The sequence below is a fragment of the Gigantopelta aegis genome, chromosome 6 (assembly GCF_016097555.1).
Source record: "Gigantopelta aegis isolate Gae_Host chromosome 6, Gae_host_genome, whole genome shotgun sequence".
NCBI lineage: Eukaryota > Metazoa > Mollusca > Gastropoda > Neomphalida > Peltospiridae > Gigantopelta > Gigantopelta aegis.
In genome coordinates this window covers 45,502,154-45,530,018 of record NC_054704.1, presented here as the reverse complement: position 1 = coordinate 45,530,018, position 27,865 = coordinate 45,502,154, and the positions used below count along the sequence as shown (strand labels likewise).

Below are 27,865 nucleotides of genomic sequence, written 5' to 3'. Positions count from 1 at the left end.
AGAATGTAGCATAATCGAGACTAAATAAAGGTCAAGGTACTGTCACATGATTTGGTGTTTACAATGGTAATTTTATGTTTAACTATTTACGCAGATATATAAATTAATATAGATTACACATTTTGCACTGTGTATAATGTCAGTTAGCGGTTGAGAATGCATCTTTTTGGGGGGTAAATGTTTTTGTGATACGGTGTGACACTCGCAAATTAATTCACCATGACATCATGACAGTGACTGAGATTTTGAGATTTATAAAGTAGCCTATAACAAACGTTTGGAGTTCGAGTACTCGCTTGATTAGTTCATCAAGATAAACCTCGCGCGCCTTGTTCTTGCACGCGAGGTTAATCTAGATGAACTATTGCTTGATGTGCTTGCATCGCAGGATCGAACCACCTTGGTGAATCCATTCAACTAATAGTTTTTTCTCATTCCAACCAGTGCACTACAACTTGAACTGGTCGTACTCACAGTCATAGGCCGTGGAATGTGCTTTCCTGTCAGTAATTGTCGGAAAATGCATATAACAAAAACTCTTGTTGCAAATTAGGAAAAATGAAGTGGGTTTCCTCTGATGACTATATGTTTGACATCCAATACTGCAATAGCTGATGATTAATTAATCAATGTGCTCTAGTGGTGTCGTTAAACAAAACAAACTTTAAACTTTTTGAGTTAGGAGATCACTAACATTGACAACAGCACGTCACTTTTTGCACCCTTGTTTTGGCTTCGTACACATCAATAAAGATAACATAATAATCTTATTGTAATTTCACTTGAAATCCATATTTGTAAATAGTACATTATTTTAATCACAACATTGACTTCAAACGCTCAGGTGCATTAGTAATGTTCTGTGTACTCCATCCAGGTTTAGTGGGTGTGTTTGGTTAAACCAATAACCTGGGAGAAAGAGCTGGGCAACAGGGGTTGTCCTTTTCAGGGTATGTTACTCTCAGACTGGCAAATGTGCATAAAAAAATCCATTGGCCTACTGATATTAATAAGATGCTACAGCTACTAATGCTATATAGAAACATATAGCGTAAATAATTGTGCTCTGTGGCCTACTCGAACACAACTCCTGAAAGTTATCTTAAGAATTAACCTGAAACAGTTCACACTTATTTATTTTGAATGGGTGCCATTGTGTTGTATTAAAACATTTGTTGAAGTTTTCCTTTCTGCTCTGCCTTCTGGTCATATGGGGCCATTCAAATATTATGTAGCACTATTTTGGTCAAAATTAGACACCTTCCTTCCCACCTGTAATGCTATAGTATACAATATACCCCCAAAATATTATGTAGTGCTTGGAGACATACACACATACAGGTACGTTCATGCCCTCCCATTCACAAACAAGTCATGCGATGGATGTAATATAATTTTAACATACAGCTTATGTTTGAGGCATAACAACCACTGAATAAACAGTTTACTGGGGTGCCGTGAAGTAAATCTTTTCCAGGTAATATATTCAGACTCCTGGAAAAATGTAAAAAAGCCCTGGAAAATGAACCAAATTGGTGCTTAAAAGTCCTGGAAAATGAAAATGTTTTAAGTGTATGAACCCTGATACTGTTTTGCATTTGGAAAAGCATAGATGTGCATTTCAACTCGATTTATTATCCTTATACAGTATATAGCTATATATAACTATAACTACCTATGATAAACATTGTCACAATGACAGAGCGTTTAGATGTAAAACACAAAACAAAATAAAATATTTTAGTAATAAATTTTGTTTTAAAAGTGTGTTACGAAATGCTGTTAAATACATCCGCCCACCCCCTGTAACGCTACATAACATTTGGACCTGAACCCACCCACCCCATCGAGCGTTACGTAATATTTGAATGTCCTTTTAAACAATTGGCATTGGTCTAGGCCAAATAGCCTTGCCTTCTGATTTGCTAAATTAGAGGTCTGGTATTGTACGATTTTTGTAGCTTTGATATGTACATACATGTATAAAATTTGCATGTAAACTTCATTGAAAGAATAATTATCTCTCTTTTTCAGAAATCTCTTGAAGTTGAACAATTGAAGAAAGAAAATTTTAGTTTAGATTGATGTTTATGTGTGTATACACAGATTTACCATAGGCCAATTTGAGATGAGCATGTCTGGTGGAAACATCGAGTACTCTGGGGAGCATAGTGCTTTCACCCATTCAGAGAAAACAGCACCGCGGCCAATTGTTAATGAGATCGGCATCAGAAACTCCCTGACGCGGTCACTGGAAGAACCACGCAGCAAGCATGAAGAACATGACACACAGCTGGAACACAGCTACGTCATGCTGCCTCACCCAGAAAATGATATCGAGGCTCACAGAATATCCAATAACTATTTGGTAAATATATAGTCTTTATAATATTCATTGAAAATTATTTCATGCATTTGTACATGAACTGATGTAGAAATAAGTTTTGTTCTAAATGTGGCAGGATAAAACTAATCATTTTGTGCATATTTTATTGGAAAATATATAAAGATATAAATAATTTATAAACAAATAATCCACATGTTTGTTTTTTAAAATAAATATATTTAATAAAGTTTGTTCTTTTTAAATGCCATTTTTCTTACACAAGTATTTTTATTATCAGTTATGTTTACAAGACACTCTATTTTGCTTGTGATATCTCCACCACTGTCCAGTGATGTTTTGAAACATCAAATAATTACTTCTTAGAATGTTTATGCTACAGAAACCTTGTATTTGGTGTCTGGTCTGTGTCATTTCCATTTAGAAATTCTAATTGTTAGCAGGCATTGAATGTCAGATATTTTTTTTTTAGGATGCTGCTGGAATGATCAAATGATGTAAAATTGATATTTTGTGATCTCATAATCTTAATTCTGCTTCCGAGACGGAATCCTGCTTAATTCACAGCCTATGTGTATAGTTAATCTATGTAATTGTTTTGTGATTTCAGTTTGGGTTCAAGAAGTGGAAAAGCCATGTTACATCTCGCCCTCTGTCATCGCGGTCAGAGATAGTTCAGGATCTGTATGCTGATATCAACAAAGTGAAACCTGTTAAAGGTGAGATATATTATATACACAGGGAGGTACATGCAAGGCTCTGACCAGCCTGATTTCGCCGTGCCAGTAACTGTAAGGCGAAATATATGTATGCCAACAAATTACTGTCAGGTCAGATGTCGGGAATTAACGTGCTTATATCAATTTAATGTTCAAGCATGTTCGGTGCAAGCACGATTTCTGACTAGAGCCAAGCACTGTACTTGGAACGAGAGGGGTGGGGGAGGGTTAAAAAAAATAAAAATCTTTTTTTTTTAAATCTGTGTCGCTTTTTAAAAAATAGTCATCACTTGAAAGGTACACATCACAGATGAATGGTGAAGAACTTGAAGAACACCTATTCATAGATAATAATTAAGTGTGAAGTGTCTGAATGTTCAAAGAGAGATTGGCACCACAAAATCATGTGACAGGCTCACAGATAGACGGTCCAGCTCATACAACACCCGTGTCTGGCACTAATAGTTAGCGTACACGTGCTACTGACAGTTGCAGCATATGTGCTGGAAATTGTACATGGGTGGGGACCTAGACTATGTCGAGTGAATGTTTTAGGGATTTTGGATAATACATTGAAAAAAATATTTGTTTGGAGCACCAGACCTCATGAAAAAAACATGCGGGAGTAATTAACTAGTTTTATGTAGACTTTGTCATAATGAATAAATTCAACATACAAAACAAATGTTGAAATTATAAAATAATACAGGCAAACCTGTCCTAGTGGATTTTTAATAATAATAAGCGGTGACTTGTCCTACACACCCAGCAGCCACTTAAACTGGATCCCCAAGTTGCTAAAGAACCCGTGTTAAGCAGCCACTGTAAATTCTATAAAAACTTTTTTATTTTAAACAACAGTGACAAGGTGCAGAAGATAAGCAATGTTCACACCTTCACTGATACTAGTACCTATTCAGTCTGACAACTACACAGTGTATCAATTAAGAAACCGTGACTGTGGAATGCATTTAATTGCCTCTGGGTAATATAAGCTGGACCATGATAGATTAATCTACTAGGACAATACTCTGCATGGAGTAGTTATTAAATGAAATGAGAAGACAAACTTGTGAGACAATGAATTCTAAACGGTTAAATTAGTGATTTTCAATTACATTTTATTATTTCTAAAGAAGGCGACATGTGGAAATGTGATTTAAAAAAAATATAGAGAGCACAGTGCCATATCCATCAATTAGCAGTACAAAAGAAAATAATAATAAAAATACATATTGTAAAAGTTGCACCTGTATTAAGATAACTTCTTTTTGCATATTTTTTTTTTTTGGTGGGGATTAAAAATTCAAGTCTCCCTGCTGTTAAAAACTAAAGTTTGAGAGAGAAGTGACTTCGATCTATGATTTTGACCTCGCGTGAGGCCTGGGTACATGTATCAGTAGTGACATAACTTATACAACTAATTTTATTTAGAGACTGTATCATCAGTATATAAAACAAATATTCATGTTTTATATGTACTTTTATGGCATACATGCATGTACACATCATACAACATTTTATTTCTGAAATTTAACTTCTAAAATTTTGACATGAATCTCTAATTCAAAATTTTCATATTTTAACTTCTAAAACCTGATTTAATGATGACATTTTAACACAAATATTAAACTAATGATTCAGTGCCTTTGATGCACTAATGATATTATTACTGAATAAGATTGTAGTTAGAAAATATTATCAAAAATCTACAAATGAGGTCATTCTCTTTGATATATTATATTGTTTTGTATATTTTCTGCTTCAAATTATTTTATTTTGATATGTATACTTGTTTTTTCTTCCAGTAACGACAACCCGGCCGAGTAATATCATTTACCTGCTGCTGTTTGGTTGGTGGTTGGCATTACTCTATCTTCTAGTCAGTGCTCTCATGTTCCTTACATACTTCGGTCGGGCTTACGGTGAGTTTGTACTGGTACCGGTGTGTAAAATTCTTGCATTAATTATGTTGGTATTTTCAATGTGTTTTGGTCATCTTAATGCTTTTACCTCCCATTATTTTTGTAAATACATGTATTTTACAAATATACATACAGATACCTGTATATTCAAAGGAAAAATTATGTTTGATCTATCAGTACTGCAAACATTTGGAGAACTAAAAACATTCTCTAGTTTCTGATGTTGTGATGTTGTTATTTTGTTATTTCCATGTGATTTGTAACCCAAGGATTGTATGGATAAGTGATTAAAACAGGTTGTGATCCATTCTACATTGTACATGCTCAGTTTACTGTCTGAAACAAAGAATTGTAAATGTGTTATTACATGTATATGTTCTCTAAAGGCCTTTTAATAAAAGCTGTTAGAGAATAGATCACAAGGGGGAAGTGGGAGACACTATTTTTATATGCTCACCATCCACAAAATAACTTTTTCTATTTCAGCCATTTATGCATGTCAGAGAATCAAATGGCAGCAAACTCACCTGTCATAAATTAGTAAATACAGTTTTGGAACAACTGTAAATGTTTGTATTTTTCCTATTTTAGGAACATTTTGCTGGAAGATGGCAAAGTACTTTTTGTGGCCATTTGGAAAGTTTGTTCATCAGGTAGGAATATTTAAATAATAAGATACTTATATATATAAATTGAATCTATCTAATTAATTATTTTTCATCAGAAAAAATGTTCATGCAATCAGATCACTTCACCAGATCTTTTTTTAAATATAAATGTGATATAATTACATATATATTAGGGACTACAATACTTTCGGGATGTGACTAGAATGGTAGGGTGTTTTTTGTTCAGTTTTTTTTTTTAATGGATAGATGGGCCAACATTCAAAGAACTGTTTAAAAATAAATTATTAATTAAAAAATCCTTACCCATAACACTTTAAAACTGATTTATCTATGCATGAGAATTCCCTTGTTTTTGTTCTCTGTTAATTTATCACATTTATTAGTTGTTCTTTATGAATTTTGTCTTCAGATTCACACAGTGCCACTACATGCTGTGGCTAAAAGCTGTGAAAACACAACTTACACTTACCAAAATGGCCATGACAAGGTTGATGAATCCACATCACTGATCCGGCAGAGTACATGTACCTCACAACCTGAAGAGGTGGTCACTAAAAGTCCATCCTATGGGATACTGGTATGTAAAGGTCAAATTGTGTGGATTAAAGTCCATCATATGGGATACTGGTATGTAAAGGTCAAATTGTGTGGATTAAAGTCCATCACATGGGATACTGGTATGTAAAGGTCAAATTGTGTGGATTAAAGTCCATCACATGGGATACTGGTATGTAAAGGTCAAATTGTGTGGATTAAAGTCCATCACATGGGATACTGGTATGTAAAGGTCAAATTGTGTGGATTAAAGTTCGTCCTTGGAGGGACGGGACATAGCCCAGTGATAAAGTGCTCGCATGGTGTGCGGTCGGTTTGGGATCGATCCCCGTCGGTGGGCCCATTGGGCTATTTCTCATTCCAGCCATTGCACCATGACTGACATATCAAAGGCTGTGGTATGTACTATCCTGTCAGTGGGATGGTGCATCTAAAAGATCCCTTGCTACTAATGAAAAAATGTGGCTTTCCTCTCTATGACTGTCAAAAACGACCATATGTTTGACATCCAGTAGCTGATGATTAGTAAATCAATGTGCTTGTCATTAAACAAAACAAACTATATTAATTGGAGAGATGACAAAATTGCTTGAACAGGATAGTATGCTGGAATACTAGATATAAGCACCAAGTTATATTGTAATAATTATCACTCTTGTGTCTTATTTAAAAAAAATTCATCTGTCTAAACCAGATATTATATTTTATTGTACACAAAATATCTGCATTTATTTTTATATTAAATTTATGTAAGTTTGTTTTTAATTTGGAATTCCCTTTGATTGAGAATGTTATGTTGGTACAATATACATACATGTACATGTATCAGTATATGGAGAGAATGATACACACACAGTTGTTTGATTCCCCACCCAAGCGATATAGTTTTTATGCTGTACTGTTTTTTGGTTTTTTTTACTTTTTACGTGTGTTGTATGTTTCAGAAACGGCCAGTCACCTATTTGTGGTTTATTCTTGGGCTCCCTCTTCTGTTGATTGCTCATGCAGTCATCTGGGGGATCAGCTGGATGTTTGTTATTACCATACCCATTGCAAAGGTACGTTTACGGCCATCAGTATTACATATGCAATCTCACCGACTCTGACACCAGGGCCATAGCTAGGATCTTTTATTTGGTGGGGCAACTGAGTAGTTAATAGTCAGGTTTTTTTTTTCTTTGTTCCCCCTTCCTCCACTAGCTATGACCCTGGACACTTGGAGACATTTTTATACCAGGTATATATAAATTATGAAATATTAACATAAAATACTAATGGATGTGACAGTGCCATTACAAATATTAACATTTTCATTTGCTGAAGAGAGTACAATACATGTTTTCTAAATGAAGGATTTTTGAAGAAAGAAAAAAAGGATATTCAGTAACAAATATTTTGGTTTAAAAACAATGCACTTAATGTGATAATTATGTACCAATATTTGATAAATGTTTCCGATGAAGGTGGTGTAAAGATACCCATTGTAAATCCCTAGGTTTGGACTTGTAAAGTAAAAAAATACTCCTTCACCAGTGGGAAAGAGTTCGACCTGTACCCCTCTATATCAAAGGCCCCAGGGTTTTTAGAAACAAGCCACATTTCTTAATTGTGGTTCTATTTAATTTATTAAGAATGTACAATTTTGGTGGGACATTATATCTGGTAGCCACCATAAATGTTTTTAGACAGCTGTAGCATATGAGTGAATAGTTTGGCAGTGGACGAATATGTTCAAATGATATGAGCCAGTTCTTGTACGTGCATATTTATATACAAATAAACAAAACATTGGCTGTTGTTAATTAAAAAAATAAATGTAGAAGCATTATATGTAAAACCAAAAATCTGATGCTATATTTTTACAGTTCTGCTAACAGTTGCCTTTTTTCACAGCTTAACAGTAAGACAATCACAAAAATCTGATGCTATATTTTTACAGTTCTGCTAACAGTTGTTTATTTCCTTTTTTCACAGCTTAACAGTAAGACAATCACAAAAATTTGATGCTATATTTGTACAGTTCTGCTCACAGTTGTTTATTTCCCTTTTTTCACAGCTTAACAGTAAGACAATCACAAAAATTTGATGCTATATTTTTACAGTTCTGCTAACAGTTGTTTATTTCCTTTTTTCACAGCTTAACAGTAAGACAATCACAAAAATTTGATGCTATATTTGTACAGTTCTGCTCACAGTTGTTTATTTCCTTTTTTCACAGCTTAACAGTAAGACAATCACAAAAATTCTGTTTTTGTCCCCAGAAAAAGTTGATATTGTGGAGTGCAGTGAAATGACACTGGTAAGCAAAGGCGATAAATCACTTATAATTATACCCTTAATTATTACCAACCCTACATGCATGGATCAGTATCATGTTGACTGTCCATGTATATTGACTATCTTCGGAGTGATAAATAAAATCAATTCAGGATCTGATTTGAAGCTGCATGGGTGACACTGGAAATTGTTTCAATAGGGTTCATTTCTGTAATGTAAGGAACTAGTAAATTTGTTGGCTAATATTTTTTAAAGCAAGGAATTGCAAAAAAGCATGTGGGAAAATATTTGCAAAAGGGGTATTGATTCACATCCTCCAAACACATTGGAATCAAACCTGTGTTTAGCAACCACTTAAGATTACAAAAATGTATCATTTAATACATGTCAATTTGAATTGTTAGATGATTTAGAAGAATTCATTTGACCTTTTAAAATAAGTTACTGGTCAATGTTAGTAAGTGCTTTAGTAGATGATGTTGGAGAATAAAAATATGACGTCTAAAGACAAGTGGTTGAATAACAGAGGTGGCAGTTTGATCATGTTTGACTGTTTTTCTATTTTTGCAGGACTCTAAAATGCTGCACAGTGAGATCATAATGTTCACTCATCAGTCAATGAATGTTTACTACTACAAGTACACAGTCGATGGGGTTAACGTGTTCCTCGTCAGTATCCTTTGCTTGCTGTAACAAGTCAACAATGGGTTGTTTAGCCATCAGATACAAGTGACATACAATATGCGTGCACACATCATTTGGGCTGTAGACTTTTGGTTACAGAACAGTTCACATCACTATTAAATTACAGTACAGTTTTCAAGATTTCTATAATTCTAGAAAGAAGTTATTTCCTCAAGGTAATGGGATTTAGAAATTCCAAAATGCTTTCAAAATGTGTTTATTATCCTCATTGGAAGGTTAGTTTAAAATAAAATAAAAAGTACCCCTGTAACACAAGTTAAAGTACAACTCAAGGTGAAGATTCTAAGTTCAGTTTGCTGATTCTGTAACTTAGGAAACAAGACATGTTTCTTATATATTGTTCTAGCTTGGTTCAGATCAGACGTTCTTTTCATGGCAATATCAAAATATCTCTCCAGACTGAGTCTTTAGAACAAATAGTTAGAAGGTGGAGTTTTAGAAGTTGTGTGCCTGCTAATAGTGCTGTTGAATAAATCTGTATTATATACTAGTATTTAAACACAGACAAAGTGTCATGTTATATTGTATTAGATTCCTATTTATCTCATCCATTAGAAGGTGGAGTTTTAGAAGTTGTGTGCCTGCTAATAGTGCTGTTGAATAAATCTGTATTATATACTAGTATTTAAACATAGACAAAGTGTCATGTTATATTGTATTAGATTCCTATTTATCTCAGACTTGCTGGTGTTTGTTCTGCTGGCGACCGTGTTGGAGTTCGTGGACAAGGACAACAAAATGATCGGAGGAGCTGCTGTGAGTAAATGAAAAGAAAGGAATGTTTGTTTAACAACACCCCAGCACATTGTTTAAAGGGACAGACCCTAGTTTCAACCCGTGAAAAGTAACACTAAGTTTAGTTAATCTACAAACCTGTAACACATTTGGATAAAGTTACAATTGAGTGAAACATGAGTCTGTGACTTTGAAATGGTGAAATACCCTCTAAAAATAGACTAAAACTCGACTCCATAACTGTTACTTCTCAGACACAGGGGTGTTTTTAAAGATATGAAAAATGCATTTTGTAATATTAAAAACACCAGGATGACCAAAAACACTTTGAATGTACGGAAATTGATAATATAAACAATAAAATCTAAGTAAAGTATGATTTCAGTTATCAAAAATGGTTATAATAGTCAAAGATATGCGTTAGTGTTTAAAAACTAGGGTATGTTCCTTTAATCAGTGGATGTTAGACCTTAGACATTGGTAAATGTAGCTCGAGTGTGCTCCAGCCATGTCTTGTTTATATGTTCGGTCAGTATGCTAGAGAGTAATCTGTATAACAGATTTTCAGTTTTCGACTACCAGATACTTCAGATACTTGCCAACTGTTTCTTAAATAGACACATTTTTATAAATCTGAACCCACAGACCTTTGATGTTATTGACTAGTACCAATGCTACAAGAAGAAACCTGATAAAGTGAAACCTGTCTAAACTGGATCATGCTGGGGACCTGATATTTATCCGGTTTGGAGAGGATCCGGTGTTTAGAGGGTCATGTTTTAGAGTTATTTCCCTTGACATCGAATTCGTAACTGCAAACGAACATGTCCGAGAATTGCCAGATGAATGTGACTGTTGAAGCAATGACTCATAATAATGTCGCTTACTCTCAATTTTGTTATGTATCTTTATTTATTAATTGACATTAAAACATAAATAAAAACAACAGATAATTTAGTTTTTACCACAGTTAACGTTGCAAAATGACAGTCTTTGTAATCATCAATTACGTTGTTAGGCTATCTATACCGGCACTTTCACCGCTGATATTGAAATGTCGAACAGAAAAGCGTGACTTGCAGCTTTCTAACCATCCGTTAGAAGCCTTAAAATCCTGAATCAGTAGATCAGATGAAAATTTCAAAGCTTTTTCCTGAACGATCGGTCCAGATATGGGAATATTCTTTGCTCGCGCATGTTGAAACCATTTCCATATCAGTTCATACAGTTCATCATATTTGCAGCCTGTATTGAATCGTGTTTTGTTGGCGCTAGAGTTATTGTCATATTCTTGCAGATAAACAGTCTTTTTCATTAATATGTCTGACACAGTGGAAATGCCAATGTCATACTTTCCTGCCAAATCCGTTTGAGTTAATTTTGGTACAGACTGCAAATCATTAGGCCTAATCAAATCAAATTTTACTTTGAACGATAATTCCACACGCCTAATGTTTAGCATGTGGTGGTTGAGACATGTTCATTTGTTGTTGTTTTAGCAACATTCAGCGTGCATGTTTTTTGTATCTATCGCAGAAAAAAAAAAATTATGTTTGTATGTAGTGTATTAAGTCACGTGTGCATATTTTAATTCTAAATTAAGTTGTTTCTAACATTTTACTCTCTCAGTATTTCGTTATCAAAGTACATTGATTAAATATAAAAGGTGAAAAACCTAATGTGTGAGTATCTGAGAATTGTCTGAAGCTGTAAAGAATTTGCTCAGCAGTGCATTGCACTAGACAGGACAATTGAAAACAATCAAGCCTTAATTCCCCTGCCATGACGCAACACCAGATGCTGGACAGCAGAAATTCCGGTCTGGATTGTTTTCTGGAAGTCGTGTTTTCGTTCAGGTTACTCTTCATTCGTTTATACTACGCCCGTTTGTTCAGGTTAATTAATAAAGGATTTTACATTTCTGAACCAAAAACCAATCCAGTTTCCAAAATGGACAGGTTCTGGTTTTATCAGGTTTTTAATACATGGTTTAAATAAGAGAATATTCAGGACCATGGAATTTGGCCGGTTTTGACAGGATTTCGGTATCTTCAGAGTCCGGTTTAGGCAGGTTTCATTGTACTTCTATCTGTAACTGGCTGTCTCTTATTACAGTACTGTCTGGTATGCACTCTAACCACTGAGTGGTATATTTCCAGTCACCCCATCTGTGGCTTCTGACAACACATATTTAAAAATTGATAATGTTGTTCATTGTTCATGCATTTTCTTTCAGAAGCTATAAATCCATAATTGACTCAAAAGTGTGTCAGTTCTGGTAATTTTAAAGGGACATAGTTTAGTTGATCTACAAACCTAAAACACATTTGGATAAAGTTACAATTGAATGAAACATGAATCTGTGACTTTGAAATGGTGAAATACCCTCTGAAAGCAGACTAAAACTCGACTCCATAACTGTTACTTCTCGGATGCACATGCGTTTTTAAGAATATGAGAAATGCATTTTGTGATATTAAAAACACCAGGATGACCAAAAAACACTTCAAATGTACCGAAATGGATAATCTAATCAATAAGATCTAAATAATATCTAATTTCAATTATCAAAAAATGGCTTTAATAGTAAAAAATATGTCTTAGTGTTTAAAAACTAGAGTATAAGTAAGTTGGCACATCATAACATTATCATTGCAGAGATGGATATTATTTTACTTCATCAGATAACAATTATATATCTCACTTCCCACTAAAGTATTCCAAAACTTGATTAATTTGAAATGTTTTGATTTCTTGCAGAAATGTATACTAGCAGTGTTAGCTATTATTCCATTAACATACTACATTGGAATGGCAATAACAAGGTAAGGAACTTTGTCTAACCTATACAGCATTTTTAACAATTAATGTTGGTATAAGGTATTACAAAAATAAATACATACAGCTGAAACCTGTAATTGTGGAAAAAGATTAATTTTTTTTTTTTTCTCCCGATCTCCAATAATATCTTATTTCAAGTTTCTACTATTAACAAGCGGTACATAAAAATGTTTACACACCCCTCCAAAAAAAAGAAGAAAAAAAGAAACCCTCATCATATTAGGCCCATTTCTTTCAAAACAATGTATTTTAGTTCACCTTAAATCCCAATTTGGAAATACTGTATTGGTGTCAACTGTAGTAGGATATATCGTAAAATATTTGCTGTTGCTATATCCTGGCTAAATTCATTAGACTAATATATTTTTTTAGTTTTATACACCGCTAATGATCATTAATCAAAGTCACTTACATGTAGTAACATAAAATAATGTACATTTGGGATTAACACAGTTTTAGAAAAATAATTTTGTACTCATGGCTAATACCATCATATTTACATTAATATATGAATTATGCATCTATTGATTTTCTGTAATAAATATGCTGATCATATTTTCATTTTCAATTAATTTTAGCATTTCTGCTCAGAGCAGTTTTGCAATAGGTGCAATACTGAATGCCACGTTTGGCTCCATAGTGGAGATTATTCTGTATGTCATAGTGCTCAAAAAGAACAAAGACACAGGGAAGGATTGTTTCCAGGAACTTGTCAAGTCATCACTGACAGGTACAATACATGTAGATTTATCTTATAATTTTGAAAGGAAAGGAATGTGTGTTTAATGACACTTTTAGCATAATGTTTTAATGAGTAGAGAAAAAACCTGCATGTAACATATAAGCTATTCATTCCCATTTTATACAGTGATGTGATGTGATGTCTAAGCCTTTTATCAGATTTTACTTTTCGTTTGCATCAAATAATTTCCGAAAGTCAGACTGGATTTGATCTGAAATGCTAAAAAAAAACCCCAGAACCTCTATTTAAGCATGGTATAGAAGTTTCCCAGGGCTTGACCTTAGCAGTAGCCCGGGGTATTTTGGCTACCCATTTGTTGCTTGGGCTACCAGATGTCTAAACCCAGTAGTCCACTGGGCTACTAGATTTAGTTTTTGGCACAGCCAGTTACTCTGCAATCAACAAGATGCTTAAACACATAAAACCCTACCTAAAATAACATGTTTAAATAAAAGTAAATTATTTAGCTTTTTTCTCTTTCTTTTAATTTATTAAAATTATTGGACTACCAATTTTTACGGAGGGCTACCAGATTTTATAACCTAGTAGCCCAGCTACTACTGAAAAAAGTTACGGTCAAGGTCTGTTTCAGCTTTTCAAAGATCATTTCAGCTTTTATTTTGAAATATGTACCTCATACCTGTGTTTGCAGAAAGGTTTTTTTTTGTGTGAACTTGCCACAGCCATTGATAAAGCCATCAAGGCAGGTTGGTGGGAATGGAAAATAACCTAGTGGCTACCGGCATATGATGACTATTTGTCCTACAGCCTATCACACATCATGGTCGCCCAAATTGACTTTTAATATGTTTTCATGTCTTCCATATTGAATATTAATTACAATAAAATCATTGTGTTAACTATATTTGTTTGTTTTCAACATGTACCTCGTGTTTGCTTATATGCTTGGTACAAGTCATGAGTAGATGTATGAACTTATTAATAGCTGTTTTGTGGCACATGCAGATGTAATTGTTGTGTTTCCTGTTTTAGCAGCAGCAAGAGGTGAATAGGTCAGTCTTGAAACTAACATTACTGTGTCAGATTTTTACATTTATGCTTTGCATTAAGGTCCTATTTTTAACTCCATTTAAAAACAAAACACTATTAGGCTATATATGCCAACCAAACACACTCATCATAAATAGAGGACCTTCACTTCAGGCTCATGCTAGAACATGTGAGAGGATATGTCAGTTTGACAGACATGTAATGTTCACGTAAGACGTGCTGTTCCTGAGTGTCTTCAGAATGTCTGGAGGTCTGTGTTAATTCACCTAGATAACTGTGATGGTAAAATGTGTCCCATACACATGTATGTTATTTTTATTTAGTTTTTACTGTTTTTACATTAGTATGAACACAATTGTTTGTACATGTGTATGTCCATCTGTACATCCCCAGTCTGGAAGTAGAACTAGTGTTCATAATCTTTGCACATATATGATTAAAGACACAGTGTACCCTATGTTTCTTTTCTTCATTTAGAATTTATATAATATGTTATAACTTATTGTATTTGTGACTCAAAACTGAATTGTATAGTTTCACTTTTAAGTGAAGATTTATTATTTTTATTATTTAATTTTTTTTTTTTTTTTTACTCAGGTACAATCCTTGTCAGCATTTTACTGATTCCTGTAAGTATATATTGGGGTCATTTATATCTTATGTGAGATATGATCATTATCTAACAGTACATTGACGATAGAGGTGAGATGATTGTTGGATTAAAATTCAAAATAAACTACAGTGAAACCCCTCTATACTGGACACCCACGGGTCCAAATAAAGTGTCCGGTCTTTAGAGGTGTCTGGTTTTCAGGAGTTTGTATTGACACCAAACACATTTGCTGTATTTTATTTGTTATTAAAAATATGGAACGTAATGGCATATTTAAAAAAAAAAAAAAACCCACTCTCAACGACAATGAAATGTGGATAAAATGGTGCATTTATGAGTTATGGTGAACAGATCAGTAATTTAGAATAAGAAGTAATTAACAAGTCAGTGGATTAAAGTCATTGTTGTTCTGTCGATATTTGAAGCAAATCATTTGATATGTTTGTCTAGGAACATATTTGTGAAGGGTCTTTAGTCACATTTTGTAATTTAAAAACACTTAACCCAAACTGTGCATGTAACTCAGCCTATCTCAACTAAATTTACGACAAAGCTGCAAATGAACACATTGTGTAAGTGTGAACTAGTTACTTATATATCAAAGCTGTCAACTGATCTTTAATTGCTTAATTGTTATTATGTAACGGTGAGAACCATCTGTCTGCTAACCCGAGCATGCGTATATATTTAATTGTGCTATCCTAGTTCACAGTTAGGTAATCCAGCCAAATTGATATTCAGGGCAATTAGTGGCATAATGATTGATAAATGAACACTTTGGAACTGAATTATTCATTCGGGGTTCAGTTTAGAAAGGTTTCCGGTTTAAAAATGTAAAGTTTAGTGGTAAAAGATGTGAAAATCATAGGACCATGGTAAATGTCCAGTTTCGAGAGAATTCTGGTCTGGAGAGGGACTTGGGGGTTTCACTGTATTTACAAATTTGAAAAAACCAAGTATATTGTGAAAAGAAAAATGTATATTAAAAAACAAATAGCAGAGAAATGTTTCTTTTATTTTGTATAAATTTAAGATTTTGCATAAAAATGTGCATATAAATCATTCATTTAAAAAAAAAAAACATTTCGAGGTGTAAGGAATTCTAAACAATTTTTTGTCCAAATGAGATCACTTGTATGATCTTTGCTGTCAGTTTCTCACAATTTTTATGATAAAAATAACTTAAATTATCTGCAAAAATGTATATATTTACAGGTTCAAAAATCCTGGGGGCGTGCACTACTTTTTATAAACAAATGAAACATATTTTATTAAACCCTGAGATGTGTATGCTATTTTCTGGAGTAAAAAAGAAAAGTGAGATTCTCAGGAGGGCAACTGCCCCCCCCCCCCTCTAACACACACCCCCCCCCCCCCCCTGGATGGTACGGCCGTGATTTATTTGAAGGTCTGAGGCAGGAATGGGGCACATGACCACTCAATCCCTTATTATTATATTCTTATACACATTTTGAGACTATGTGTGTTTTGTTTGAAGGGAGTGTGTATGGTGGTTGGAGGGATCAAGCACAGAACACAGATCTTTAACCCTCGATCTGCCAGCATCAGTGCTGCTCTGCTCTTTGTTTCAGTTGCAGGTTAGTGGATGTTTTTTGTGTTGTTGGCTGTAGAAAGAATACTAAAGTAAATTAGAAAATTAAGGACCTGTAGCTTGAAGATATATATATATATATATATACACACACACACACACACACACACACACACACACACACATACACACACACATGTATGTTAGGGTTGTCTGGGTTTGCATCTTCAGAAAATTGTATATTTTGTCTAAATAGTTTCCTACACAAAGGGAACATCATATTATATATATGATTTTGAGTTATTATAATTTCAAGTAAAACTCGGAGCCGGAATTTGTCTCTTCCAGGGGACAATGTTTCAAAATCTCTGGTAACTGGAAATTAGTTCATGTGATTTTTACATTTACAAATAACCAATTGTTCAGTTGTACATGAATTACATTTGCGTAACAAGTGAGTTACCTAACCCTAGCACACTTGAACTATGGTTCTGTACGACAATGACATTCAAAATGTATTTTAAACAAACTGAATTACTCATAGAAAAGTATTTTTCTGTTTTAATTTTTGGGATACCGGTAAGTTAATAAAATTCTGGTGATCCTAAGTTTTCAACTTTTAATCTTTGAATATAGCAGTTAACCATGTAACCCATTTGCAGTTCCCATCAATTTGAAATTGCGAAACCAACACGTGAACAAAATGATTGTTCACATAAAATATTGTGCCCTGATATTCCACACCACACCAAATGATTTGTTGGCTATGTTCCTCATTTATGTTTGTAAAATATTAAAGGGACATTCCTGAGTTTGCTGCAATTAAGATGTTATCGACTAACAGAGACATTTTAACGATTGTAATTACATATCAAATATATTTTTATGCATAAAATATTAGTGGCTGTATATTAAACGTGTTTCTTATCGTTCTAATAGTGGTACTAGGTTAAATTTGATTTTATTTCTTAAAATATATTTTTGCGTACGTACAAAATTATTTGTAGACAAAATCCAGTTTGGGCTTCTTACAAATATTAAGATGACCAGGAACACATTGAATATACAGACACTAATATTTTAAACAAGAAAATATATTTAATATGTAAGTTTAATCATAGAAATATTTTATTAGTCAGAAACATCTTACAATGCAGCAAACTCAGGAATGTCCCTTTAATGCCTGTAATGTTCAAAAGTGGATAGCTTGAAGAACAGTGTCATGCTTATACTTTATAATATATATATATATATATATATATATATATATATCATTTTGATGTTAATGTTTTTATTTGTCTTATATTTTAGGTGTGTTTGCTCCCACATTATTTGCTAAGATATATGGGACTCTGCAGTGCAGGCACTGTGAGCCGATCTCTGGCAACTCAACAGATGCTGACAATGTGACAAGAAATACTACTGCAGGATTCCAGTGTTCTTCCTGTCAACAGTCTGTTGTTAGTACCACAATTCTTGAAATTATGTATAGGGATTACTACCACTGAAATTCTACTACCACAGTGCTAGACATTCTGTATAGGGGTTACTACCACTGTGAGTGTGCTATAAATTCTATATAGGGGTTACTACCACTGAAATTCTACTACCACAGTGCTAGACATTCTGTATAGGGGTTACTACCACTGTGACTGTGCTATAAATTCTATATATGGGTTACTACCACTGAATTTCTACTACCACAATGCTTGAAATTCTATATAGGGGTTACTACCACTGAAATTCTACTACCACAGTGCTAGACATTCTGTATAGGGGTTACTACCACTGTGACTGTGCTATAAATTCTATATATGGGTTACTACCACTGAATTTCTACTACCACAATGCTTGAAATTCTATATAGGGGTTACTACCACTGTGAGTGTGCTATAAATTCTATATATGGGTTACTACCACTGAATTTCTACTACCACAATGCTTGAAATTTTATATAGGGGTTACTACCACTGTGACTGTGCTATAAATTCTATATATGGGTTACTACCACTGTGACTGTGCTATAAATTCTATATAGGGGTTACTACCACTGTGACTGTGCTATAAATTCTATATATGGGTTACTACCACTGAATTTCTACTACCACAATGCTTGAAATTCTATATAGGGGTTACTACCACTGTGACTGTGCTATAAATTCTATATATGGGTTACTACCACTGTGACTGTGCTATAAATTCTATATAGGGGTTACTACCACTGTGAGTGTGCTATAAATTCTATATATGGGTTACTACCACTGTGACTGTGCTATAAATTCTATATAGGGGTTACTACCACTGTGACTGTGCTATAAATTCTATATATGGGTTACTACCACTGAATTTCTACTACCACAATGCTTGAAATTCTATATAGGGGTTACTACCACTGTGACTGTGCTATAAATTCTATATATGGGTTACTACCACTGTGACTGTGCTATAAATTCTATATAGGGGTTACTACCACTGTGAGTGTGCTATAAATTCTATATATGGGTTACTACCACTGAATTTCTACCACCACAATGCTTGAAATTCTATATAGGGGTTACTACCACTATCAATTAGGACCTGAATGTGACATCCGTTAATAAGAATTTATGAAACATGTTTGTGAATTTATTGTTACATATTGCATTTAAAAGAAAGAGTGGTCCAGAATAATACAGCTCTTAGCTGTATTAACTTTCAACACATGTTGTGATCATTTATTTATTGTCAGAAAATGATTTGGCCAAATATATAACATTTTGGTCATTTCTGTGATTGATAAAGAGACTGTCATGAGTTTGTAATGACTGTAGGCCTACTAAGTGACATACATAGAGGATAATAAATGAGTTACCAGTTATTATCAAATATATGTCCCAAGTGAAATAATTTTCAGTTGTCACAAGCTTTAGCGAGTGACAAATGAACATTATTGCACAAGGGACATAAATTTGATAATAACTGGTACTGAGTTTATTATTCTATTTATTACCTTACCTATTTGTTCTATTTATTACCTCAGCTATTTTTTCTCTAAAAGCCTTTATTTTCGACACACATGTATAATTTACATGTATAGAAACGATATAAACCACTTTACACTCTGTTCTGAGTATTGCTATAACTTTGTAATTTAATTACGTTCATAGATAATTTTCAATAACAAAAGTTCTCTTTATTGTGGTACAAAATCTAAAATGAATTGCATTAAAATGACGTTTTGTTATAAATTTAACACCAAAACAGATAGCTGTAAACACAAACTCTTTAAACTACATGACGTCATTGTGTGTTTGCCAAATCGAGATGACGTCATATTTAGTACTGACAAGGACATTGGTTTGTAAGCGTCAAATCCAATAGTATTATTCTTTAGACCAGTGCAGAATATTTCCCACTGAGAAAATATGGAAAATATTTTCCCTGTTATGAGTGACCGCTGGGGTAATAAATGTATTTAATACATTTTCTTGTTTATAATATTAGTGTGTGTAACATGACATTTTTCTCGTTCTATTTGTTTTAGTTTGGTTTAGATGGAGACAAGACTCTGTACAACAAACACATAGAACCTCTGGTGTACGGCTGTGCCTTGGTCTTACCCCTGGCTTACATCATGGGGCTGGTGTTCACACTGAAAACCCACTCCTCTCATGTATATGGAGCCTTTGAAGAGCAACAGAAGGCAGAGAATTCTGATGGTACACCCATTAGCTTTAATCAGTGTTTTTATATTCCCAAATTAAACAAGAAAATAGCCAATTCCAAGGTTTGTTTTCCAGTGTTCTTGTACTTGCATAACAGAAAACAAAAGAAAAAAATATTTTAATGATAAGGTTAGTGTAATGTTTATGGCATGTTACAAATAATATATATATATATATATATGTTTAGATATTACCAACTGATTATGGCCTTTGCATGTTGGAAACAATCAAAATAATTGCACATGGTAACACAATGCATGTATTTTTCTTTGTTAGATGAGTATGGTTAATAACAGGTCATTGGGTTCATTGAGTGAAACCTTAGAACAAAAACTTGTCTAGATCATATTGTCATACAGGCACGGTCGATTTTAGATCAAAATAGTTTTTTGGTTGAGTAATTAGGCCTACTGACTGTCTGCTGATATTCAATATCCTTTAACATACATATAGTTGTATATAGACTTAATTTTTTTTTAAATGTTGTCTGCCATATTTGCTTGTTAATACAGGTATGCATGGTGCCCCGCAGTGGTCACGCATCAAGAGTACAATTATTCTTCTCTTCTGTGCGGTGTTCATTGCACTCAGTGCTGATACCATCACCGACAACATCGAACCACTCGTCGAGGCTTCGGGTGTATCAGAGGTTGGTTATATAATTCCAAGATTTTCAGCTTGAACACACTCAACAGGGCCGTAGCTAGCATGGGGGCAAGGGGGGCAGTTGTCCCCCAACCCCAGAAAAAAATTCGGAAAGCATTATAGAAACTTAAAGAAAAGAAGTTTTAGACTATTAACTACTCAGTTGCCCCCCCCAAACAAAAATTCTAGCTAAGGCCCTGCTCAAGCTATGAATGTTTTGTCACATTATCTGTAAAACTTAAAGGTTATTAATTTTTAAGCTAATTATTTTATCATTACAAGAAAAATATTTTTTCAAATAAAAATTAAACTTAAATTTGTAATTGGCATAATATGATATTGTACACTATATTATCTCAGTGTTATGAGATTGTCATGGAATAACTGAGACAGTTTTATTAAATAGTTAGAAATTCTGTCTGTGATTGAAATGTTTTGGTGGGCAGTATATTTAAAAAAGAAAACAAATTGGCGTGCTTCACTGATATGATGACATTTTAAGTTAATGTTGTAACATATTTAAAACAAATTGTTTGCAATGATCTTCAGTATTATTTGTTGATATGTTTGTGCAGTCGTTATGTAGATTCTACATACATGTATATTTGTTTCTTTTTACATGTATATACAGTTGTTTGTTGGAGTGACTATGCTTTCTGTGATACCAGAATTACCAGAGGTTGTGAATGGAGTACAGTTTGCTTTGCAAAACAATGTTAACCTTGGGTAATTCATTATTTCATTAGCATATGATTCGCATAATTGGTGATGACAAAACAAATTCCTTAATAGCTGGAGAAGCTGATGTTTATAGCATTTGTATTAAAAATAATATATTCTTTACAAATATTCAAAAACAGAAGTATGTTAGATCGATGTATATGTTACAGTCAATATGTCAAACCAGTCATTTGGCCTAATGCCTGAAATGTTTAGGCATTTAGCCTAACGCCGACCATCAGGCGTTTGGCCTAATGACTAAAATTTCCAGGAATTAGGCCAAAACGACTGAAATAGACCTCTAGTCATTAGGCAAAATGACTGAATGAAAAAGAATGACTTGCAATTGCACGAAAACATTTATATTGACATATTGACTGTAACATATATACTTATTAGGAGCAGCTGCAGGAGTTTTATAAGGAAGGGGTGCAGCATCCAAACCAAGCACCTACATGTATGGCTATGGTATTCCAAAGTATACACTAACATGCATTATATAGAGAGTATTCACATGATACTTTGAAGTTTGGGGGAAGGGGTACGTTTATGAAATAATACCTTCTCAAGTAACAATGTGTCTTAAGAAACTGCTTAATTTTTTTCCTAAATCATTTAATTGGATAGGCTAAAAATTAAACTAAAGCAGCCAAGACTCTTACAAAATATCTTTGTTATATTCCATTATGTTTCTTCACAGAGATCTGACTGATGCATTTAAGATAGTGCTATTTAAGTGTTGTAAATTTTAATGACCCAGTAGCCAGTAATTGTGTCAACCCCTGCAATTGGCTATGGCAATCAGTTTTTAATTTTCCACGGCACTTTTTTGCCCTGAACTATATTCAGTGGCATGTTTTTTTACCGTTGACATTTTCATAATGGCAGGAATTATGTGTACTCTTCATGCTGGGGCATAATTAGACATTAATTTCTCATAATTAATTGCATACATGTATAATGTTTGGTTTCCAGTATTGAGATTGGCAGCTCAACAGCTATACAGGTGTGTCTGGTACAGATTCCTCTGCTTGTGCTTATCAATCTCATATATGTAAGTAGCACTCAGTGCATTTGTTTCTTATTAAACCTTACCCTCCCCACTCAGTGTGTTAGTTCTCTATTAAACCTTACCCTCCCCACTCAGTATGTTAGTTCCCTATTAAACCTTACCCTCCCAACTCAGTGTGTTCGTTCTCTATTAAACCTTACCCTCCCTCCCAACTGTGTGTGTTCATTCTCTATTAAACCTTACCCTCACAACTCAGTGTGTTAGTTCCATATTAAACCTTACCCTCCCAACTCAGTGTGTTAGTTATCTATTAAACCTTACCCTCCCTCCCCACTCAGTATGTTAGTTCTCTATTAAACCTTACCCTCCCCACTCAGTATGTTAGTTCCCTATTAAACCTTACCCTCCCAACTCAGTGTGTCATTCTCTATTAAACCTTACCCTCCCCACTCAGTGTGCTCATTCTCTATTAAACCTTACCCTCCCCACTCAGTGTGTTAGTTCCCTATTAAACCTTACCCTCCCCACTCAGTATGTTAGTTCTCTATTAAACCTTACCCTCCCCACTCAGTGTGTTAGTTCCCTATTAAACCTTACCCTCCCAACTCAGTGTGTTCATTCTCTATTAAACCTTACCCTCCCAACTCAGTGTGTTAGTTATCTATTAAACCTTACCCTACTCAGTAAGTTCTCTATTAAACCTTACCCTCCCCACTCAGTATGTTAGTTCCCTATTAAACCTTACCCTCCCAACTCAGTGTGTCATTCTCTATTAAACCTTACCCTCCCCACTCCCTCCCCAGTGTGTTAGTTCCCTATTAAACCTTACCCTCCCCACTCAGTATGTTAGTTCTCTATTAAACCTTACCCTCCCCACTCAGTGTGTTAGTTCCCTATTAAACCTTACCCTCCCAACTCAGTGTGTTCATTCTCTATTAAACCTTACCCTCCCAACTCAGTGTGTTAGTTCCCTATTAAACCTTACCCTCCCCACTCAGTGTGTTAGTTCCCTATTAAACCTTACCCTCCCAACTCAGTGTGTTCATTCTCTATTAAACCTTACCCTCCCCACTCAGTGTGTTAGTTCCCTATTAAACCTTACCCTCCCGACTCAGTATGTTAGTTTTCTATTAAACCTTACCCTCCCAACTCAGTGTGTTCATTCTCTATTAAACCTTACCCTCCCAACTCAGTGTGTTAGTTCCCTATTAAATCTTACCCTCCCAACTCAGTGTGTTAGTTCTCTATTAAACCTTACCCTCCCTCCCCACTCAGTATGTTAGTTCTCTATTAAACCTTACCCTCCCCACTCAGTATGTTAGTTCCCTATTAAACCTTACCCTCCCAACTCAGTATGTTAGTTCTCTATTAAACCTTACCCTCCCCACTCAGTATGTTAGTTCCCTATTAAACCTTACCCTCCCAACTCAGTGTGTTCATTCTCTATTAAACCTTACCCTCCCCACTCAGTATGTTAGTTCTCTATTAAACCTTACCCTCCCCACTCAGTGTGTTAGTTCCCTATTAAACCTTACCCTCCCAACTCAGTGTGTTCATTCTCTATTAAACCTTACCCTCCCCACTCAGCACCCTGATTTTCAGCCAGAAAATATACTTACTTGACTAGTCAAAACAAAAACATATACTAAACGATTTAATAAAATTAATCCTAAACATATTATTGATTACACATCCATTCAAGAGAACACCATTGTTTGATGAATATTGCCATGTGGGTTTTGTGGTATCACATGCTGATATCCAACATATGTTGTGGTTTAAATTAAGGAACTACAAATATATGATTGGCTGTTCCATGGAGATTACATCTCTGTCAAAAGCAAATTATTCACTGAAATTAATATAACCGATACCAATTACTAGCACAAGTGTACAATGACTGCGCCACATTTTGGTGGGGTGTGATCATCTCAAGCCAACGAGAAATGATATATTTGGCAACAGAAATGTTTTGGAATCTTTTAAATTCCATCCAGAATTAATTGTAAAGTTTTAAAAACACTTTGACTTCTGTACAAAGTTTTAAAATATACATGTACTTACCTTCATTTTATGTATTGTATTATACTTTCCCCCCACAGCTCCTTACACTATGTTTTTACATAAATATATACAAATAATATTTTCATATACTTACCATTTGTGACACCCAATAGCCGATGTGTATTTTTGTGTTGGGGGTGTCGTTAAATATTCATTCATTCATTCATTCATTCATTCAATGAAACAAGATAACTGTGCATGTACCAGTACCATAAATAAATATTGGTTGGAATTGACTTTCAATTTCTTTTAACTTGTTTTTTAAGGATTTGTAAAACAAATAGAATACTGTTCTCTTGTCTGCTAGATTCCATAATAATTAATCTTCCAATCTTAATCATCTTGTAATTATAAGACATACATGTAATTAATATATTCATTATATTTGACAGCTGTTGGAAACGTTTAATTTTTTCATGTTTTTTTCCTTTTCTTTTCACAGCCTATGGGCTTAATTCTGGTTTATCAGGATGTACACTTTTGGGCTGTGATCTTTTCTGTTATTGTCATCAACTACATCTTTCAAGATGGTAAAAGTGATTACTTCCAAGGTATGAGCCACATTTTTTAGTTACATATATATACTGATGAAAAGAAATAAAGGATCACACAGATAGCAACAAGAAATAATGCCTGCATCAAAAATCAATTCATATTGTCAGAAGTTGACTGGGAACATATAGGCAGCTCATTCAACACTACAGACATTCAATCCCACATTACAACTTTTTATGAAATACAGACATTACTACGCTAGTAGTGAATGAAATTTGATCTACAATTCAATGTGTTCCCTTATTTCTTTCCATCAGTATATATTTGAGTGTTGTATTTTGATTTTTATTGTACGTAACCTGAACAAAATTAAAACAATAATGAGTACTAGTATAGTGGTGGGATTTGAACCTGCTACATGTATATAGTATCTTTTTACTGAACAGTCAACCATCTTGCCATGCCAGAGATTGGGTGTGGGAGAGACGTGCCTGAACCTTAATAGGACAGAGACACGTTAATAGAGTTTATGCTACAGTCTGGACATATTGAGGCCAAGGCCATCCTTAAAAACAATGTTTCATTCATTGTTATTTCTGAGATTAGATCTGTGTAGTGCTTTCATTCTTTATTTTATTACCGTACCCATAATAATCAGTGCTTAAAATATATAGCACTTTGTTATGCCAGTCTTACTTTCATTCCGAGTACATGGATGTGATATTACACAGGGTTTGCAGTGGTCTTTAAATTCCATGACTTTTCTAGGAGTCGAAGAAATTAACAGCCTTAAAAGTGTTAGAAAGATTACATGTCCAGGTCTGTCATTGGTGAGGTATGGGGGCAGGAGGGAAACTGAAACTGAACTCCCTTTCTGCAATTTTTTCTAATTTTTTAAAGTTCTATGTTGTTTTAATTAAATTTAAAGTTAATTTAATAATAAAAACTAAAATTAATTTAAAAAAACTTCACGGTGATACCTATGGTGTTCCCTGACAAATGGTAACATTTATTCAGTTGCATGTGACTTCAACAAAATTTAAGAACCTCACAGAAAATTACATTAACAAAACAGTATGTAAATAATCTAATAAATGATACAGCCTATACATGTACATGCAGTCACTGGAAGTGGGGAAATCGGATGAAGGTAAATTCTGAATTTTTTTACATAGAATCTTCCAGTTGAAAGGCGAACAAAATACAACTACCCGATACCTGACCACCCATCCCTAAGCCAGTTACTGGCATCTTCCAAAACCTATGCAGCTTACTTGTATTATATGCTCATGTAATAATTATCTCTATTTATTATATTTAACTTATTTATATTATATATATTATATTATTTATTATATTTAATTTATCATATGTTAGCTAGCATATACAGTGTAATCAAAGTATGTGATATTTTTCAGATCACATACTTTCAGAATTTGATAACTTTGCAAATTAGATGTATATTATTCAAAGTCACAGCACTTTTGATATTTAAACAAATGTACTACGGTGATATCCCATAACTGACATATGCATTCATAATCATCAAACAAAACATTTTGATAACAACTTTACACTGAAAGCTGTCCAGCATTTAGAAAACAAAATATGTTAAGCACTAGTTTATTCTTATTTATGGACATCTAAAATGACATCATTGAGTTTGACATCATTTCTATTTAAAAGACACCACGTCACATATTCTTACGTCATTTGAATATATCAGGTAATGACTGACTGAAATTAAAGTTGTGCATACAGTTTACAAAAAGACGTTGTATTGGGCATGAGATTATATGATAAAGAGATTATTACCCTCGAGTGTTTTGGTATTGTCAATATCATATGTTAGAAATAAAAATAATGTATTATGCTTGCCAGTGGCTCAGATAATACAATTTTTATTCCTAATATGTGATATTGATGATACCGAAAGACACGCTGATAATGACCTCTATATATTACACATTCCTGGACATGTTTCTATTATTCCTTCAGGGTCTATTGTTGTGCTGATCTACTTAGTGCTGATGCTCATGTACTTCTTCACCATCACACCACCAGAAGCAAAGTGCTAATGGCATATTGCAGACCTGTCAACCTTTAGTCAAGAGAAAGCAGGAGGTGTGTGCTGAAAAAGCAGGAGATTTTTTAACTGTACACGATTTAACACAACTTTTTAAAAAGTACTACAAGAAGTTATATGAACACTACATAATGTCATGTATACTTGTCAACCTTAGTTATTGGTATTAAAATTTAAAAAAAACTAAACAATTATATATATATATTTTTAAAATTATTTTTCAATATTATTATAATTTAATACATATTTTTAAAAAGAACTCTTTTATCCAAAAATCTTAACACTAACAAATTTAAACATTAATTAGTACATTTACGGTATTACGCTTTACAGGTTGCATCATCGTTATTTGTGTTTCGTGAAAAGTAGACCCTAGAGAAATTTATATAGGCCTAAATCTTATAAATTAATATTCAGTTTTTACTACAATAAGGTACAATGGCATTGTACTTATTTAAAATCACTATAACCATGCAATAAACATTGTATTT

The 27,865-nt window shown here is 33.8% G+C and overlaps 1 protein-coding gene across 1 annotated transcript; it reads left to right on the top strand.

Annotated features, from left to right (window-relative positions):
* Positions 1-21: 21 nt before the first annotated feature.
* Positions 22-27,865, top strand: LOC121375555 (low affinity vacuolar monovalent cation/H(+) antiporter-like). Its single transcript, XM_041503058.1, has 21 exons — positions 22-66; positions 2,035-2,368; positions 2,955-3,063; positions 4,872-4,988; positions 5,580-5,641; positions 6,027-6,194; positions 7,117-7,230; positions 8,391-8,471; positions 9,020-9,122; positions 9,834-9,910; positions 12,650-12,714; positions 13,309-13,460; positions 15,081-15,112; positions 16,595-16,694; positions 17,960-18,108; positions 20,172-20,346; positions 20,865-21,001; positions 21,629-21,723; positions 22,693-22,771; positions 25,236-25,344; positions 27,287-27,865. The coding sequence occupies exons 2-21, from the start codon at positions 2,129-2,131 to the stop codon at positions 27,364-27,366; spliced, it is 2,244 nt and encodes a 747-aa protein (XP_041358992.1). The 5' UTR covers positions 22-66; positions 2,035-2,128; the 3' UTR covers positions 27,367-27,865.

What these genes read in the sequence shown, in the direction of transcription:
- LOC121375555 (XM_041503058.1), top strand. Translation starts at nt 2,129, where the DNA reads ATGAGCATGTCTGGTGGAAACATCGAGTACTCTGGGGAGCATAGTGCT. An exon ending in AAATGATCGGAGGAGCTGCT is followed by an intron (nt 9,911 to 12,649) that starts GTGAGTAAATGA and finishes GATTTCTTGCAG; the next exon opens with AAATGTATACTAGCAGTGTT. An exon ending in CTTCCTGTCAACAGTCTGTT is followed by an intron (nt 18,109 to 20,171) that starts GTTAGTACCACA and finishes TATTTGTTTTAG; the next exon opens with TTTGGTTTAGATGGAGACAA.